Below are 19,009 nucleotides of genomic sequence, written 5' to 3' on the forward strand. Positions count from 1 at the left end.
TCTCTACCCTAGAGAGCTAGATCATTGGAGGAGTTTAGAGAGGAAGGAGATGCAATTATTTGAAGATTGGGGAATTGAGCACGTTATGAAACCAGTCCAGAAGAGAGGTTGAAGCCTGCAGCAGATCAGCCGTGATCATACTGAATGACATGGCCAGCTTGAGAGGCCAGGTGGCCCGCTCCTGTTTAATGTTTTGTGTGTATTCTTAATAATATCATAAGTCTTCAATTTTGATATATCGTTATAGTGGATACAAATTGAGCCTGTAGTTTGGGAAACTACTTCAGTCCCTTTCCATTCAGTGGTTGTCATTTCCAATTCGAGAAGTTCAATAAATGCAAATTGAGTCAGGAAAAGGTTTACTGAAGCCCAAAATTTATTTCTGAGCTAAAATTAAAGCAAAGACATAAAACCTTGATGATTCACTTGTGTAGCTTTCTCAAAATCTGCATTAAGGCAATGAACGATAAAATATGCTGACTACTAGCTGCAGTAATGCCACATTGTGCTATTCTTTTGCTATAAATCATTTATTTTGCAAAAGAGCTGTCAAATTTGCCACCATGCCAAAAATACTGCAAAATTCAATATCTCTATCTTGCAATACTAAAAGGCTTGTTATCATAGCGACAGGTAATGTTCACTGATTAAAAACATATAATGAGCAGAAAGAACAATAATTATCTTTATATACAGGCAAAAGGAATAAGTCATACTTGTATAATATAATATGAAGCAAAGCTATATTGCTAAATTACTGAATTTGAGCAAAACGTTAAAGACTGCTGAGGTAGGCAATATTAGCAAGGACAAAGCATTGAAGAGTTGGTAAGATGGTCAGAACAATGGCAGATGCATTTTAAAACTAAAAATGGTAGGATCTACACAATGGTAGGGTCAGAAGGACCTCTGCATACAAGTAGATGAAATGCTAAAAGTGCAAATTAGAGATAAAATGCATCTGGGATGCTTGTCTTATTTAGCTGAGACACAGAATATATGAGTGTGGAGGTTTAGCATGAGTTTATAAATCATTGTTTATGTCACAGCTTGCATTCTGTGTACCATTCTGGTCATCACACGATTGCATGGAAAAGAGTGCAGAGGAGATCCACCAGGTTATTGTCTGAGATGGAGCATTTCAATTATGAGCAGGATAAGGACAGTAGGCAGGTTGTGGTGTATGGAACAGATAATCTTGGGGGAACAATAACCTGAAGGTTTACAAAGGGGCATAGTTAAGTTAGAAGACCATTTTTTACTAAGGAGTAAAGGATAAGTGGATGAGGGAAGAACGGAGGAAAAATGTGTTTCACCCAGCGGCTGGTTGGAATCTGGAACACACTGAGTGGAGGCAGGTGCTTTCAACATTTAAATATCCAATCAAGACATGGATCACCAAGGCATAGAAGGATATGGAACTGCTGTAAAATAAGATTAGTATTGATGTTTGACTTGGGCTGAAGGGCTTCTTCCTGCCATGTATTATACTGACTGACTTCAAGTGAAGGAGTCGACACATTTGGTGGGATTGAGAGAAGTGGAAAAATAACATATATCTGCAATGGCTGGAGAAGTTAGAAGAGGCCAAATCCTTGAGGAATTAAACACAAGATTGACTGTATTAAGTAAAATAGTCCTGCACATTAAGAGGTCTTTTGACCCACAGGTTTCTGGCAACTCTTTGAAAGAGCCTTCCAATTAGTTTCACCTGCGCTTTCACATATTTCTGCAATCTTTTCAGCTCCATTTATTCTAATTCTTTGTTGAAACCAACTGAACCCAATGTCAATCACCCTATTGAGGCTTGCACAAAGAAAGAATCAGATAAGATTCTTCTTAAGGATTAGGCCATAATGGACCTGGAAAGTCAGAAAGATGATATATGTTACTTTTAGAGAATAAGACATGGTTGCAGCAGGTAGAGATTAGAGATGGGGGTGGGGATACTATGATACCAATCTAGCTAATCGCATCTGATGGCACAAGCTCCTGTCTTTTACTGTATATAACGCTTCAATTATCAAATTGCACCCAACGCTGTAGTTAATCTCATTGGAAGAAAAATTGTTTAAGGATTGGGGTGATATGGGGGGGAGGGGAATTAGACAACTGACAATAGACAATTGGCTGGCATGGGTACAAGATTATAAGAGGTATGTCTTAAGGTAGATCGGATAATCTGGTTTATCTCGCACTAAACATTATTCCCTTATCATGGAACTAACTACACTGGATGGCTCGATTATAATCATTTATTGTCTTTCCACTGACTGGTTAGTACAGAACAAAAGCTTTTCACTGTACCTCGGTACATGTGACAATAAACTAAACTGGACTGAGACAAAGAAGGGCTCTTACTAGCACGTGGAACAGGATAAGAGGCACAGATTGCACCAGAGATACAGAGGGGACATGAATAGACTTGCCTTACAACAAATAATCATGACCTGGAATATGCAACCTCTCCATATGGTTGAATTGGAAATGATCAATAATTGAAAAAGGAAGTTGGATGGGCACTTGAGTGAAATAAACATGCACCACTGCAAGGATAGAGTTGGGATACAAACACTGAATTGCTCTGCAGAACTGGCATGGATTTGATCGGCCAAATAGTTGCTTCCTGTGTTATAATGATTCTAAATTATTCCATGTACTCATTGAATCTGGCTTGAGCAGAGTATGAAAATGATACTTTTATTTATATTGTGTTGTGGGAATAATTTGCCTTGGGGATTGTTCCTGTGACATCTTGTTTCCATTTGTGATTTAGACAGGACAGAGATAATGCTGCTGATAATTGATAATGAGGAAATTTAAAAAAAGATTAGTGTAGGACGACATAGTATGCGATGCAAATGTGATGCAAATAAATTAAAGATGATGTTCAGTACTCGCAAATGGATAGTACACTTCAGAATAGGAACAGGGGGACTTGGATTCTAATTACTTTGAAGTGGAGTAACTGATTTATGGCAATGTGCTTAAGTGGGTAGAAAACGATAAGTCTGACTTTTTGCACACGGAATTGGCTAAAACAGTGTCACCTGCACACTGCAAGGGAAATTAGAAGAACATTTTTGACAGTTCTAAAGCCTGGAGCTCTGGTCAAGAAACAATGAAGCCTTTTTACCTAAAATAATGCATGCAGCCTGTTTCTCATTCATCGTAAATTTTCAAAATAACTTGGCTAGTTTGTGTGATCGTACACAGCTTGGCTGGTAATTGGTGCCATGGTACTTGCATTGCACAAGACAGACATAAATGGCGATTGTGAATTATATGTGATGTTCCGTCTCATCCTTTATGTTGCTGGTTTTATTTCCTGTTCCATTTTGTTCTCGGAATGCCTTTGACCTCTTATAAGCTGGTGTCGAAGATTATTAATTTCTCATGCTTCAAAATTTAACATACAATTAATTTTGGATCAGTCCTGAATGAATTTTGAGGATTTACCTTTGAGGAATTTCATTGTTCTGATTGCATCTTTTCATTTCTCTTGTCATCATAATACAAAGATGGAGTCTCTGCTTGTTACTAATGTGCCCTGTTCATGAAGAAATTGTTGGCTTTTGTTTTGTAAAACACCGATCTTTTACAAAACTGTTTAAACTCAATAAAACAGTTAATATTGTTTGAGTTTCCTTGTATTTGTTATAGTCCACATTCAGTTGGTTTTAAGAGATCGTAAATCTAAGATTTGGTGCATTTGAGGAGGCGTGTTTGATTGCTGGTATTCACTGGAATAAATTTGTTTTTTTTCCCTACAATCAGCGATTTAACCAAGTAAATATATAGTTTCAAGAAAGATCTGATATTATTTCATGAATGCCTGACACAGCAGGTGGCACTCTGCATGAGCCATGTTCCAGTATAATTAGTAACAAACCCTTTGCATAGCTTACCTCAAGTTGCACCAGAATATCTTGACTCGTGTTCATTCAGTTTCACTGTCCTTTGTTATACTGAAATGGCTTTGCGAGTTGCGAGTTTTAAGTAATGATATAAATCTGGATTGGTGGAAGTGAAGAGTCCTCTTGAAGTTAAGACATCGTTTGATTAGCTGAGTCTAAATTCTATTTGGACGTCTCTTTAAATTTTCTTTGGCAAGGATGAATGTGCTGATGCTGAAAATGTGATCCTTCAAACATTGATCTATTATTTTGAACTAATTTGAATTTTTCCTAAATTGTTGCTTCGGACCAATAATAGTACAACACTTCTTTCATGCATACCTTGAGGGTTTGAGCCAACTATGAAGTGAAATTGTGCTTTACCTTTTTGAATACATTTTCTTTGTGTTTTTTTTTTGCTTCATTGGTCTCTCTTGCTTTGTGTTAACATTCCATAGGCGGTCTGTGCAATCATAGTTGGCCTGCGGGCTGTTTTGTTTCGATATAAACTAGATTCTTGTTTAGAATAGTTACTCGCCCAGCAGTGTGAAGTTATTTGGATTTTGGGCAGCCAATGAATCTTACATGATCCTTGCATTGAATGTCATGTAAAATTACTTCAGAGAGAAAATTATTTCACATAGCATTCAGCATACTGTCAAAATGCTGACTTTTTGAAGTAGCAAGTGTAAGAGGAAAGAAACATTTTGTACTGTAAGGAGAAAGTGTCATGTTGTACCACTGACAAAACCAATCTTGTGGATGTATGTCAGATATTGATTTAATATTGGGCATCAAATTGTTTTTCCATTTATTTTATTAGTGTAGGTTGCATGTGATTTACTGATCGCAGAATGGGAATGACATTTGTAATTAAAGATATTTGTATTGTCCTGTATGCAAGATTATATAATTAATCTGAAGGAGGGTCTCGACCTAAAACGTCTCTCCCGAGATGCTGCCTGTCCCGCAGTTTTACTCTAGCATTTTGTCTATCTTCGATGTAAACCAGCATCTGCAATTCCTTCCTACACATATAATTAATGCCTTAAACTTTAGCATTTGTAAAGAAACGCATTGGTATTCTTTAAAAAGTGTTTTTCTTTTCCAAATAGAACGTTAACTTTAGTGTTAATTTAGACCACTTTCAATAATAAATACACACCGACATTTTATGAAGATGTAAGTGTGGCTTCCCTGAAGGATGGAAATATAAAAATAATACTGGACTGAATGTAATGTCAGATGTTCATGATTGCAAATTTTCTTTAATCATACAGTGCCCGCCATAACGTTTGGGACAAACACCCATCATTTATTTATTTGCCTCTGTACTCCACAATTTGAGATTTGTAATAGAAAAAAAACACATGTGGTTAAAGTGCACATTGTCAGATTTTATTAAAGGGTAATTTTATACATTTTGGTTTCACCATGTAGAAATTACAGCAGTGTTTATACATAGTCTCTCCCCCCCCCCCCCCCCCCCCCCCCCCAAGCACACATTTCAGGGCACCATAATGTTTGGGACATAAAGCAATGTCATGCAAATGAAAGTAGTCATGTTTAGTATTCTGTTGCAATGACTGCTTGAAGTCTGCGATTCATGGACATCACCAGTTGCTGGGTGTCTTGTCTGGTGATGCTCTGCCAGGCCTGTATTGCAGCCATCTTTAGCTTATGCTTGTTTTGGGGGCTAGTCCCCTTCAGTTTTCTCTTCAGCATATAAAAGGCATGCTCAATTGGGTTCAGATCGGGTGATTGACTTGGCCACTCAAGAATTTATCATTTTTTAGCTTTGAAATACTCCTTTGTTGCTTTAGCAGTATGTTTGGGATCATTGTCTTGCTGCAGAATAAACTGCCGGCCAATGAGTTTTGAGGAATTTGTTTGAACTTGAGCAGTTAGGATGTGTCTATACACATCAGAATTAATTATGCCACTACCATCACCAGTTGTATCATCAATGAAGTTAAGTGAGCCAGTACCTTAAGTAGTCATACACACCCAGGCCATAGCACCCCCACCACTGTGTTTCACAGATGAGGTGGTATGCTTTGGATCTTGGGCAGTTCATTTTCTCCTCCATACTTTGCTCTTGCCATCACTCAGATATAAGTTAATCTTCATCTCATCTGTCCACAAGATCTTTTTCCAGAACTGTGGTTGCTCTTTTAAGTAACCTGGCCATCCTATTTTTGAGGCTAACCAGTGGTTTGCATCTTGCAGTATAGCCTCTGTATTTCTGTTCATGAAGTCTTCTGCAGACAGTGGTCATTGACAAACCCACACCTGGAAAGTGTTTCTGATCTGTCGGACAGGTGTTTGGGGATTTTTCTTCATTATAGAGAGAATTATTCTGTCATCAGCTGTGTAGGTCTTCCTTGTCCTGCCAGACCCTTTGCGAATAGTAAGCTCACCAGTGCTCTCTTTAGAAACATAGAAACATAGAAAATAGGTGCAGGAGTAGGCCATTCGGCCCTTCGAGCCTGCACCGTCATTCAATATGATCATGGCTGATCATCTAATTCAGTATCCTGTACCTGCCTTCTCTCCATACCCCCGATCCCTTTAGCCACAAGGGCCACATATAACTCCCTCTTAAATATAGCCAATGAACTGGCCTCAACTACCATCTGTGGCAGAGAATTCCAGAGATTCACCACTCTGTGTGAAAAATGTTTTTCTCATCTCGATCCTAAAAGATGTCCCCCTTATCCTTAAACTGTGACCCCTTATTCTGGACTTCCCCAACATCGGGAACAATCTTCCTGCATCTAGCCTAAGAATTTTGTAAGTTTCTATAAGATCCCCCCTCAATCTTCTAAATTCTAGCGAGTACAAGCCGAGTCTATCCAGTCTTTCTTCATATGAAAGCCCTGACATCCCAGGAATCAGTCTGGTGAACCTTCTCTGTACTCCCTTTCTTCTTAATGATGTTCCAAACAGTTGATTTTGGTAAGCCTGAGGTTTGGCTGATGTCTCTAACAGTTTTATTCTTGTTTCTCAGTCTCATAATGGCTTCTTTGACTTTCATTGGCACAACTTTGGTCCTCATGTTGATAAACAGCAATAAAAGTTTCCAAAGGTGATGGAAAGACTGAAGGAAAGACTAGGTGCTGAAAGCTCTCTTATACATAGAAACATAGAAAATAGGTGCAGGAGGAGGCCATTCAGCTCTTCGAGCCAGCACAGCCATTCATTGTGATCATGGCTGATCGTCCCCTATCTATAACCCGTGCCTGCTTTCTCCCCATATCCCTTGACTCCACTAGCCCCTAGAGCTCTATCTAACTCTCTCTTAAATCCATCCAGTGACTTGGCCTCCACTGCCCTCTGTGGCAGGGAATTCCATAAATTCACAACTCTCTGGGTGAAATTTTTTTTTCTCACCTCAGTCTTACATGACATCCCCTTTATTCAAAGACTGTGGCCCCTGGTTCTGGACTCGCCCAACATTGGGAACATTTTTCCTGCATCTAGCTTGTCCAGTCCTTTTATAATTTTATATGTTTCTATAAGATACCCCCTCATCCTTCTAAACTCCAATGAATACAAGCCTAGTCTTTTCAATCTTTCCTCATATGACAATCCCGCCATCCCAGGGATCAATCTCGTGAACCTACGCTGCACTGCCTCAATCACAAGGTTGTTCTTCCTCAAATTAGGAGACCAAAACTGTACACAATACTCCAGATGTGGTCTCACCAGAGCCCTATACAACTGCAGAAGAACCTCTTTACTCCTATACAGAAATCCTCTTGTTATGAAGGCCAACATTCCATTAGCTTTCTTCACTGCCTGCTGTACCTGTAAGCCAACTTTCAGTGACCGGTGTACAAGGACGGCCAGGTCTCGCTGCACCTCCCCCTTACCTAACCTAACCCCATTAAGGTAATAATCTGCCCCCTTTTTTTTGCCGCCAAAGTGGATAACCTCACATTTATCTATATTATACTGCATTAAGGAGGTATTTAAACACACCTGAGCAATTACAAACACCTGTGATGCCATGTGTCCCAAACATTATGGTGGTATGTATAAACTGCTGTAATTTCTACATGGTGAAACCAAAATGTATAAAATTACCCTTTAATAAAATCTGACAATGTGCACTTTAACCACATGTGATTTTTTTTCTATTACAAATCTCAAATTGTGGAGTACAGAGGCAAATAAATAAATGATGGGTCTTTGTCCCAAACATTATTGAAGGCACTGTATACACATGGGAGGGGTGGGGTGACTTTGGAAATTAAGCAAGTCCTCCTTCACCTTTTAACTTCCTGCAGAAGTCCCTTAAATATTTTGATTTTTGAGTTGCTTTGGCAATGATTATGCTGGCCCCTGTCTGTCACTAAAATAATTAAATCTTGTTTGTCTATTACACAATTCTACCGTAAAACTTCTTGTGGCTAGGATTTGTTTTTCATTTCGAGTGCTATCACTATTTCCAGTAATGCCGGCATGAACATAGCAACAGTTGCTCATAACAGGCACAATATGAAATTCAAAACCTATTGACTGTAGTAAATCTGTCACTTGAACTGAACAAATTAGCATATGTTAGAAATGTTTTACTAGTTTAAGGTTTGAATTTTTGCCAGATTTAATGAACAGGGCTTTTCAAACTTTGAGTCTTAGAATTTGAGAATCAAGCACAGCTGCAAAAGAACTGCTCTTGAAATTTAGAAAGAATACTAAGTTCCACTGTTGGAAATTATAACTTGATATAATGTCAGAATCAGCTACAAAGCCCTGCTGTGCCTTGCACCAGCATATCTTGGCACTTGCATTTAACTTTGTACATTTCAAAGTTTGTAATTTAACAACTAAATTAGACTAAAAAAAAAAAAGAAAAAAAGACAGTGCTGGAGTAACTCAGTGAATCAGAAGGCATCTCTGGGAGCGTGCGTAGGTGATGTTTCTGACTGGGGCCCTCAAACTGTTTGGGTTGGGGGGATGGAGAGATAACTGAAAGAGAGGGGGGGGGGGGGGGTGCGTAGGGGGAGCAGGACAAAGCTTGGAAAGTGATAGATGGGTGCAGGTGAAGCAAATGGTTTGTTAGGCAGATGGTTGGTTGAGGGCCAGAGATGAAAAGACAATAGTAAGACAAGATAGAAGAGGTGAAAATTGTGAGTCCATAGGAAGGAATACAGGGTGAAAGGGGACCGGGAGAGGGGGAAGACAAGAAATAGGTGCAAATGTGTTTAGGATGCAGGGAAGAGGGGTTAAATGATGGGAGAAGGAGGGGGGAGGGGTGCTTGTATATTAGTCTGGATAAAAAGCTACTCCAAGTGAAATATGAGCCGTTGTTGCTCCAGTTTGAGTATGGCTTAACTCTGACAATTGAGGAAGTCCAAGATGGAAATGTCAATATGGGAATATGAAGGCGAGTCAAATACAGGGAGAAGCAGCAGGTCTGGGTGGACTGAGTGCGTTTGGCAAAATGGTTGCATTTTATACAATTAGTCTCGCCAATGTCTAGGAGGCCTCATCGGGAACACTAAATGCAATCGATGAGGTTTCAGGAAGTGCACTCGAGCCTCCCTCATATCCGGAAGGACTGTTGGAGTCCTTGGATGGATGTGTGAGAGAGGAGATGAGAGGGACAGTTGTTGCATTTCCTGTAATTGCAGGGAAAAATACCTGGGGAGGTAGTGGTGTGGGTGGGAAGGGATGAGTGAGAGAGTGATCCCTGCAGAAGATAGAAAGGGGTGGGATCATGTTGAAGGTGGCAGAAATGTCAGAGAATGGAATCTCTTATGCAGATTCTGGTGCAGTGAAAGGTAAGGACCAGGAACTCTATCCTTACTCCAACTGGAGGAGTGAGAGCAGGACACAGGAGGCGAGGCTGAGAGATCCATCTATGACTGCAGGGCGAAAACCACATTTACTAAAGAAAGAAGACTTATCGGATGTCCAAGAATGGAAAGTCTCACCTTGGGAGCAGAGACGGAAAAATTGAGAGTAGGGAATAGCGTTTTTGCAAGAGGTAGGATTGGAGGAAGTGTAGAGTTGGAGGGTTTGTAGTTATGGAGCCAGATCTAGAAAGGATAGAGAGGTGTTAGAGATAGTCCAAATGAATTTGAGGACAGGGTACAGTTGTCGATGTAGCAGGAAAAGATTTTGTAGATGTATACTTTTGTATGCTGCATTTGATTCATGAAGCCATGAAATACATTTTATATTCATTTTGTGCAACCCAGTTCATTACTGTTGGATTGCTTTTTGCTAAAGAACCATGACCATCTACAAGAGTGTTACATCTAGCTGCTGCATCCAAATTTTTGCAACATTGCAATATGTTCCTGTGAAAGATATGTGAATAATGAATTCATTATAGTTATCTAAGTTCTCAAAATAGTTTTTTCTGTTCATACAAATCTGTAAACCTTTATGTATATAATCACTATTTTCTGATCTTTTGCAGCGAACACCTTTCCTGTTCCTTCACCTTCTTTCTGCATGGAGAGAGCAATGTCTGTACAAGTGTTGAGATTGCCCAACACCAACCCGTGTACCTCGTCAATGAAGAGCACATCAATGTAGCACTATCATCAGCCACACCTTTTCAAGGTGAGTTACAGAATTCGTTTTCTACATCCTGTTAATCTGTCCAGAATAAAGTGCGGTTAATAATGATTTGTGAATTAATTTATTATCAACATTATATTGGACGGAAAGAATGGGCGGCGCGACCGATGTCGCAGCGGCCTCTGCAGTCTGTCCGTGTTTTTTTGTTTTTTTTGTCCTGTTGAGGGTTTAGTTTGTAGCGGTTTAGCGTTTTTTTTTTTTTAATGTGTATGTGTGGGGGGTGGGGGAAACTTTTAATCTCTTCCCTGCATGGAGACCCGACCTTTTCCCTGTCGGGTCTCTGTTGCCGTTGGGGCCTAGCGCCGTGGAGCGGCCTCCACCAGGAACGACCTGGAGGCTCAAGTCACGGAGCCTGTGGAGCTGGGGAGCTGCGTACCTACCCCTGTGGAGCTGTGGAGCCTGTGGAGCCGCTGTGGACCTACCTCCGTGGGGCTGGCCGGCTTCGGGGCGTGGAGAGCTGCGGTGGCGCGTTGCTGCGGCCCGGCTCCGGTGGATGGTGACACCGGGAGCTCGCGGGTCCCCGGTGGGAGACTGCTTTGCGGGTCACCGGCAGCGGCGACTTCTCCCGCCCGAATTGCGGGGTTGAGAGTGACCTGGAGGGGGGCCCTACAACGCCCGGCGCGGCTTTAATTTGCCGCGGACTAGCGCCCGCCGGGGCTTTGACCTCGACTTCGGGAGGGGAATGGAGTGCAGGGGAGAGACAAGAACTTTGCCTTCCATCACAGTGAGGAGGAGACTCACTGTGATGTATGTTTATGTGAATAGTGTTGGTGTGTGTCTTGGTTCTTTTATTGTATGGCTGCAGAAACTAAATTTTGTTTGAACCTCATGTGAGGTTCAAATGACAAATAAGGGTATTGTATTGTATTGTATTGAGAAGTAAACTCACCAGTTCCATTCTGAATAGTTTTCAATGGCCAAAGTCCCTATTCATTCGGCACATATTCATTTTAAAACTTGTTGCTGTATTAAAGCTGCCATGGGAGAAAGCTTATGGTATTATACCATGGCCATATATTGAGTATATATTGCATGTTTTATAAGCTAAAGCACCTGTAAAGTATTAAAGTAGAAACAGGCTGGAGGGAGAGAACATTTAGGAGAATTAACCAAAGCCCTGGTTATATGATAGGATTTTGAAGAGAGCAGATGGAGGTTTTGGGACATTAAGCAGAGACCGTTATAGGCATGCTTGAGTACGATGAGGCAATATGAAATATCCACGACCCATTCAAGAAAAAAATGCAAGAAGGGAAAAAGAATGGTGGGTTTAACTGAGAAAGGGATTCACCAAGTCCACTGATCCAGAAACCAATAGCAGGTGATAAATGAGTGGAACTTGTAAGGGATTGTAATAGAAATGATACAAATTTTGGATTTGATTGGGTTTTGTGCAAACAGAATGGGACAAGGTTTGCATGAAATCTTCAGAAATGTGAAAGTAGGAAATAAGAGGCGTTAGGACTGAAAAAGATGTTTGAAAACCATTTGGGGTAGGATGCCATGGGTGTATACCACCTGGCCAGCCTTAAGTCGTGGCAAAAGATAGGAAGGGATTGCTTTGAAAGGTGGCCAAAATGTGTTGGTTTGAAGTGGAAAGTCAGTAGCCTGATAAAGCGTGCTTATTTCATGCTGATGCTAAACTTATGCACAGGTTATCTCAGAAGCCTGTTCCTAACATTTTTTGAAAATTGGATTATCTTATGCTCTGGCTTTAGTTTTGGAACTAATTTCTATTTTTTGATGTTTCTGTTTTGAGTCCAAGTTCCAAAACAATTATTGCACATCTTATCATTTTTGCAGTAATTATTAGTCCATTTGGGCTGAACGGCACGCTTACAGGCCAGACATACAAGATGTCAGATCCAGCTACAAGAAAATTGATAGAAGAATGGCAATACTTCTACCCTATGGTATTGAAGAAAAAAGAAATAAAAGAGGAAGAAGAGATGGATTGTGATGATGACTTCCCTGTTGCAGTTGAGGTTATTGTAGGTAAGTGTAGAATGCTACAGGCAGGAACAGTGCTTTCATAAGAACAATGTGACATCTTATAATGTACTAACACGAGGATCGGTTTAAATCACAGGCACATGGCTTTTAATACTATCATACTATCTTGATAACATTGGGATGCAGATTTGTAGATCTTTCGAGATATTTGGAAATAGTAGTATTAAAGGCTTCTGCCTATTGTAAGGCCATCAGGGCAGTTTGTGGAAGGGACCTTAGTATCCACCATCTGTGGCTGAGTTACTGTTTATGAACTGCTCTACTTTTGAGAGGGCAGTGGATCACTGGCAGTCTGATAGCCTCAAAAGTTAACGATAACTGTGGGGCGAGTTTGGGAAGTGAATGCAAAGTGGGCCAAGTTCAGCATGATTTGGCTTCATGTCTGTGAGCCATGCTTGGATTGTAATCTGAGTATTCAGCCTCTAGGGCCAAATTACTTGATCTTTTTACTGTCCATCATTGTAAATTCCTTTGTTATTTTTCAATACAATATTAAGTTTTCCAAATGTCAAATTGCTTTTGGAAACATCAGCAAAATAAATTGAATTAGTTAAAATAAGCAGCTAAAATGCTCGATTTCCAACTAAGATTTCAGGAGTTGGAGCTCTTGGTTGCTGGATAAATTCAGTTGAGTTATATTTGAGCAACCATTTGATAGACTAAACTTATTTTGAGCAATATACCGTATTTCCCGGCAATGAAGACGCAGCTGCGTCGTAGACGCACCTCTAATTTAAGTTGCTAAATTATGAGAAAAGTATGGCGGGACAGGATCAAGAGTTTGGTTTAGCCCAAGGGTCGGCAACATCGCCTGCGTACCCCGGGACTGGCTTCAGTTCCTAGATCCCTCGCGACACCAGGATTAGCTGAAGCGCCCAGATCAACCTGCCCCGGGACTGGCTGAAGTGCCCAGTTCGCCTGCCCCGGAACTGGCTGAAGCGCCCAGATCGCCTACCCCAGGACTAAGAGAGAGAGAGAGAGAGAGAGCGTAAGCTCAGGACGGAGCGAGCAGCCAGCCTTCCGCCCAGTAGCTACCCACCAACCACCACCTCCACCGGTTGCGCCTGTGCCGAAGGACACCGTGGCTGGCGGGCCGGCACAAGGCGCTGTGGCGGCGGCCGGTTCTGCGTCCTGGTCCCGGCGGCCGCTAGCAGTCACCCGAGCTACTTCCATCCCCGGCCACAATGTGGTGGCTCCGCGCCTTGAGCGCCACGGCAGCAGTGAGTTGCTGACATGATCACCGACCCCCTCCTCAATGCTCCTGTCCTCCCGCAACTTTACCCCTGGCGGCCCAGCCAATTTGTGCTGCCCAGTCCATGCTGACCCAGGCCAGACTCCCCACACGCTGTGAAAGGAACTCTTTCCCCCTCCCCCCATCTTTCATGATGTTGCTGTAATGAGAGATAGCCAAGTCTATTTTTCTTGGCTAACAACCAACCTAACCTTCGGCCTCTAAGACGCAGGTAAATTTTCGTGTCTTATTTCTGGTTAAAAATAGCGTCTTCATTGCCGGGAAATACGGTAAGTTTTTTTCTATAGGAATAACACAAATACCGTGCAACTCTCTGAGACAGGCTTGGCTTTTATAATCATGGGCTTCAACCTAAGTAAGTTCAAATTAGTTGTCCGTTCAGTTTCAGGAAATTTTCTGAATCTGTTTGAAATTTTTGCCTTAAAACAACTTGAATTATACAACGTGTGAGTGGTTTTGAGTGCCCAATTATTTTAGTAATGAGGTTAAATTTGACTGTAATTGTCTTTACAATAATAGCACAATATGAGTCAGTTTATAAACTTGTAAATGGGTTCAGTAGTATTCTTGCATGGTCTCTGATTCAAAGATGACTTTCTTCAGCTCCAGTTCTCAGGTGACTGATAAGCATAATGTTGGGCATGTCAATGAAGTGGACTGCCCTTCAGAGTTGACTAAAATTATAATAAAGGCTCAATACAATGATATTGGCCCGGATGTTGGTTTGCTTGTTCTGGCAGTGGAGTTGGAGGATTTTACCAAGGCACTGTTGGCAGAATCTCTCTTGGGCTTTGAGGTGCCTGCTGAAGATATTCCATATCTCAAAAGCAGGCAGTAAAGTGTGGATCATGGTCGACTATGAACGTAATACCAGATTTTAGGGCTTGATCAGACCGTCAAAGGTTGCATTGTACTGAAGGTAATAGTGAATGTTTGCATTCATTGAGACATGACTTCCAGAATGAAATAAGTAATCCTCCGTTTCTCTGCTCTCGTCATGACTTTTCATTATTGGGGGCTGATGTTGCACAGTTGAGACAGAAGTAATTTTCTCTTTGGAAAGGTTGTACACGACCTTGGCTGTTGTGTGATTCAGAGAATGAGTGAATTGGGTTCTGGCACAGTCTACATTCTTGCATGTGTAATGTCACCCAATAATGGAGTTTAGGTTTAACTTGGTTCTGGGGTTAAACAAGTTTCCATTTGTCTTGTTGTCCAACAAGAAGCTTGTTGGAGGTGAGATGCAGCATTGTTTCAGGTTGGGATCCTTCTTTAACTCACGGAGTGGAGTGGAGGAGAGGGGAGAAAGGTTGGGTCAAGAGCTGACAACTGATCGGTGAAGCCAGTTAGAGGGGCATGAATTGGCAGATGAATCGGGTGGGGGAGAGAAGGCTGGAGATGGTAAATAAGTGGAGAAGACAAAAGCGTGCAGATGGTGGAATCTGCTGAGGAAGGATGGTGGGGAGTGAAATGTTGAAGCAGAAGGAGGGACGATGCACAGGTGGGAAAGAAAAATGGGGGGCTGGAGTAGAGAAGAATGGGTGATGTGCAGGGCGGGGGGGGGGATATTAACTGGTAGATTAGGTATGGGGAGAGTTGGAGAGATAAAGAATGGGGAGGGGTGTGCCTGAAATTGGAGGGTTCAAAGTTCATACCATTGGGTTGAAGGTTACCTTAGTGAGAATGAGTGCCTCTATATTGATTAGATCCTCATACACAAGGCGATCGCTTCAACAAACACTTGCACTCTATCCGGCAGGGTAGCTGGTGCTACCGATTGCTTGCCACTTCAATTCCGCTTCCCATCTCCATACCGACATATCTGCGCTTGGCACCAGAGTGAGACCACACGTGAACTTGAAGATTCTGTTTGGCTAGCATACAACCAAACAACTTGAACATCGACTGTGGACATATTCTTTAAGATCGCAGCTTTCATCCCATTGACTATGATCATGTAAATTAAGAGATGGGGTAGAACGTCGAGCCTCAAGCTTTATCTTTTGGCAAAACATGCCTGATTTGATTGTAACCTTATCCATGCCTCCCTTCAGTGATCCCCTTGCTCCTGAACAGTGTACCTGTCTCTGCTTTAAACTATGCAGATTTCTGCTACCACTATTATTCTTCACATTATTCTATGAAGAATAAAGTTACGATTCTAAAAAGAAGAAAAAACACCTAATTTCTACCTTGTATGTGCAACCCTTTTTTTTTTAAAGTGATCCTTAGGTGTACTCTCCCCCACAAGAGGAAACATGCTCTCTACATTCATCTTGTGAAGTCCTCTTGGAATTTTGTTTAATCTTTTCTAAACCTCAACAAATACCGTTAAGCCTGTTCAATCTTTTAATGAATGAATGAATAAGTTTATTGGCCAAGTATTCACATACAAGGAATTTGCCTTGGTGCTCCGCCCTCAAGTGACAACATGACATACAGTGACAGTTAGGAATGACACATAAAACATTAAACATTAATAATAAAACATTATTGTTTAAACATGTGAATGAAATAAAATACCAGAGCAAAAGGAGGCTACAGATTTTTGGTTATTGAGTAGAGCTACTACTCGTGGAAAGAGAAAGAGCACTATCTTAAGAGCATTGAGCTCCAGGTTGTTGCGATGGCACCAGGATGCCAACTGTGTCACTTCTGTCTGTAGGCAGATTCCTCCCCATCCTGGATCAGTCCAATCGGGGTTGTGTCGTCCGCAAACTTGAGAAGCTTGACAGAGGTGTCTGTGGAGGTGCAGTCGTTGGTGTAGAGAGAGTAGAGGAGAGGAGAGAGTACGCAGCCTTGCGGTTCCTATGCGGGTCCGAGATGTGCTTTCCAAGCCTCACATGCTGCTTCCTGTCTGTCAGGAAGCTGGTGATCCACCGACAGAGGGGTTCAGGCCCAGTCAACTTGGAAAGTTTGGAGTGTAGTAGCTCTGGCACAATGGTGTTGAATGCAGAGCTAAAATCAACAAACAGGATCCTCGCATAGGTCCCCTGGCAGTCTAGGTGCTGGAGGATGAAGTGCCGGCCCAGGTTGACTGCGTCATCCACAGATCTATTGGCCTGGTATGCAAACTGCAGAGGGTCCAGCAGGGGATTTGTGATATTTTTCAGCTTGGCCAGCACAAGCCTTTCAAGGGTCTTCATGACTACAGAAGTCAGTGCGACAGGCCTGTAGTCCTTAAGACCAGTAATCCTTACCTTTTTGGGTAAATAAGGCAATCTGCCTAATCCAGCTATAGTAGACCTCTGAACTGCTTCCAATGTATTTACGCTATCCTTAAATAAATAGCCAAACTGTACACAGTTCACCACATATGGTCTTGCTAGTGCTCTAGTTAATTGAATTGTGACATCCCTCGTTTTGTGTTTAGTTCCTATAACAATAAATGGAATTGATTACAATTCTTTATTGGTTGCTGGGCCTCCATACTGGCCTATTATGAATCAAGCACATGAACACCCTGGGTAGCTCTGCAGACTTGTCACATATGCCTTTTTATTTTTCCTACCAAGCTGGAAAAATAAATATTTTCCCACATTATTCTCAATTTGACAAATGTTTGCCTACTCAGTCAACCACTATTCCCTTTGGCCTCTTCCTCGTTACATTTTACTTTCTTTCCTATTTTGATGCCACTTCACACGATGTGTTCTTGCGTGTTATGAATTTGAGTCTGCCATTTCTCTCCATTGAGTTTTAGAACTTCAGTGGTGATACTGCTTCCAAGGTCAGAAGGAATAGCTGTTTTCAATAACAAGATTGTCTGAGTTGGTGGTGAAATTGGACAAGATAGGTGTTGGGTCAATCTTACACTCATTATTATCTGCCATGGGATCAATAATTTGCTCATTCTTGCTCGAGTGGTAACATGCACCTGGATCAGGATTTTGTCACAAGATCTGATGCTCATCTTTCTGGTCAGATAATGAACATTTTCTCAAGAGAATGATTCCCTTGAACGGCGTTAGAATTCACTGCTCCCTCCTCCTCAACTTGCTTTTCTAGAGGTTTTTATCTCGCCCTAATCTTCCCAGGGCACTTTAAAGATAGGGTTGGAGAAGATTCAGCCGTAATTTATTGCTAAACTCACAAATAGCAATATTTGAATTGAGTATTCTGCATTAGATCTGGGATAATATAGGCTTTAGTTTATTCCTGCAGTAGCTGAAAAGCTTCTGCTTATATTAGCTTTATAGATAAGTGAGAATGGAGTTTAAATTTGTTTTGTGATGGCTTTGAAATCTGCAGTAGAATGCGTTTTGTTTAAAAACAAGTAATACAAATTTAGGATGTTAGCTTTGTAGATAAGTGAGAATAGCGCTTGAATGTGTTTTGTGATGGCTTTGTAATCTGCAGAATGCATTTTGTTTAAAAATACGGAACACAAATTTAGAATTTTATTCAACTAGTTACTATGAAATATGAAAAAAGTTCAGATTTCTATAACGTATTGAATAAAATCATAAAGGTGACATAGTTTAAGAACTGTCTTAACCACCAGCAAAGACTAAAGTTCCTTAAATTGCATTATTTTAAATTGCCGCAATTGCATGTAAGATAGACATAAAATGCTTGAATAACTCAGCGGGACAGGCAGCTGGGTAGAAGGAATGGGTGACGTTTCGGGTCGAGACCATTCTTTAGACTGAAGAAGGGTCCTAACCCTATACGTCACCCATTCCTTCCATCCAGAGATGCTGCCTGTCCCGCTGAGTTACTCCAGCATTTTATGTCTATCTTTGGTGTCAACCAGCATCTGCAGTTCCCACCTACTCAATTGCATGTAAATACTTTGATGTATTTTGAAATTAATGTTTCTGTTACATTTCTGCAGGTGGCGTAAGAATGGTATACCCGTCAGCTTTTGTGCTGATTCCTCAGGGGGATATTCCAATCATTTCAAATGCGGCTACTGCAGGAGGTCAAACGAATCCAACACAAGGACCAGGAAGTGTGAAAGACGCCAATAGCTGTGGTTTGCCACTCACACCTCCCACCTCTCCTGAGCAGACCATAATAGGTAAGTTTCCCATGCAATGTCACTGCAGGTTTATTTAATAACTTCCAGCCTTTGTATCTAGCAGGTTCACATCACATTCCTACCAGGGTAAGGCTTCTCTGTCTCTCCATCATCGGCTGATTTGATTGGAATCTCAGTTCTGAATTATCTTCAGTAATCTTTCATTCCTTCCTTTCAATGGGACTTGATTGCCACATGTACCTAAATCCAGTGATATTCTTTTTTTGC

The 19,009-nt window shown here is 41.3% G+C and overlaps 1 protein-coding gene across 3 annotated transcripts in view; it reads left to right on the top strand.

Annotated features, from left to right (window-relative positions):
* The window catches only part of med13l (mediator complex subunit 13L), a 213,300-nt gene that overhangs the window by 129,784 nt on the left and 64,507 nt on the right, over positions 1–19,009 (top strand). For all 3 annotated transcript variants that reach the window (XM_033043124.1, XM_033043126.1, XM_033043125.1), the window contains exons 5-7: positions 10,330–10,475; positions 12,297–12,488; positions 18,596–18,781. In XM_033043124.1, coding sequence (XP_032899015.1) covers positions 10,330–10,475; positions 12,297–12,488; positions 18,596–18,781 — 524 coding nt within the window. The remainder of the gene's footprint in view (positions 1–10,329; positions 10,476–12,296; positions 12,489–18,595; positions 18,782–19,009) is intronic.

Source organism: Amblyraja radiata, chromosome 25, assembly GCF_010909765.2.
Source record: "Amblyraja radiata isolate CabotCenter1 chromosome 25, sAmbRad1.1.pri, whole genome shotgun sequence".
NCBI lineage: Eukaryota > Metazoa > Chordata > Chondrichthyes > Rajiformes > Rajidae > Amblyraja > Amblyraja radiata.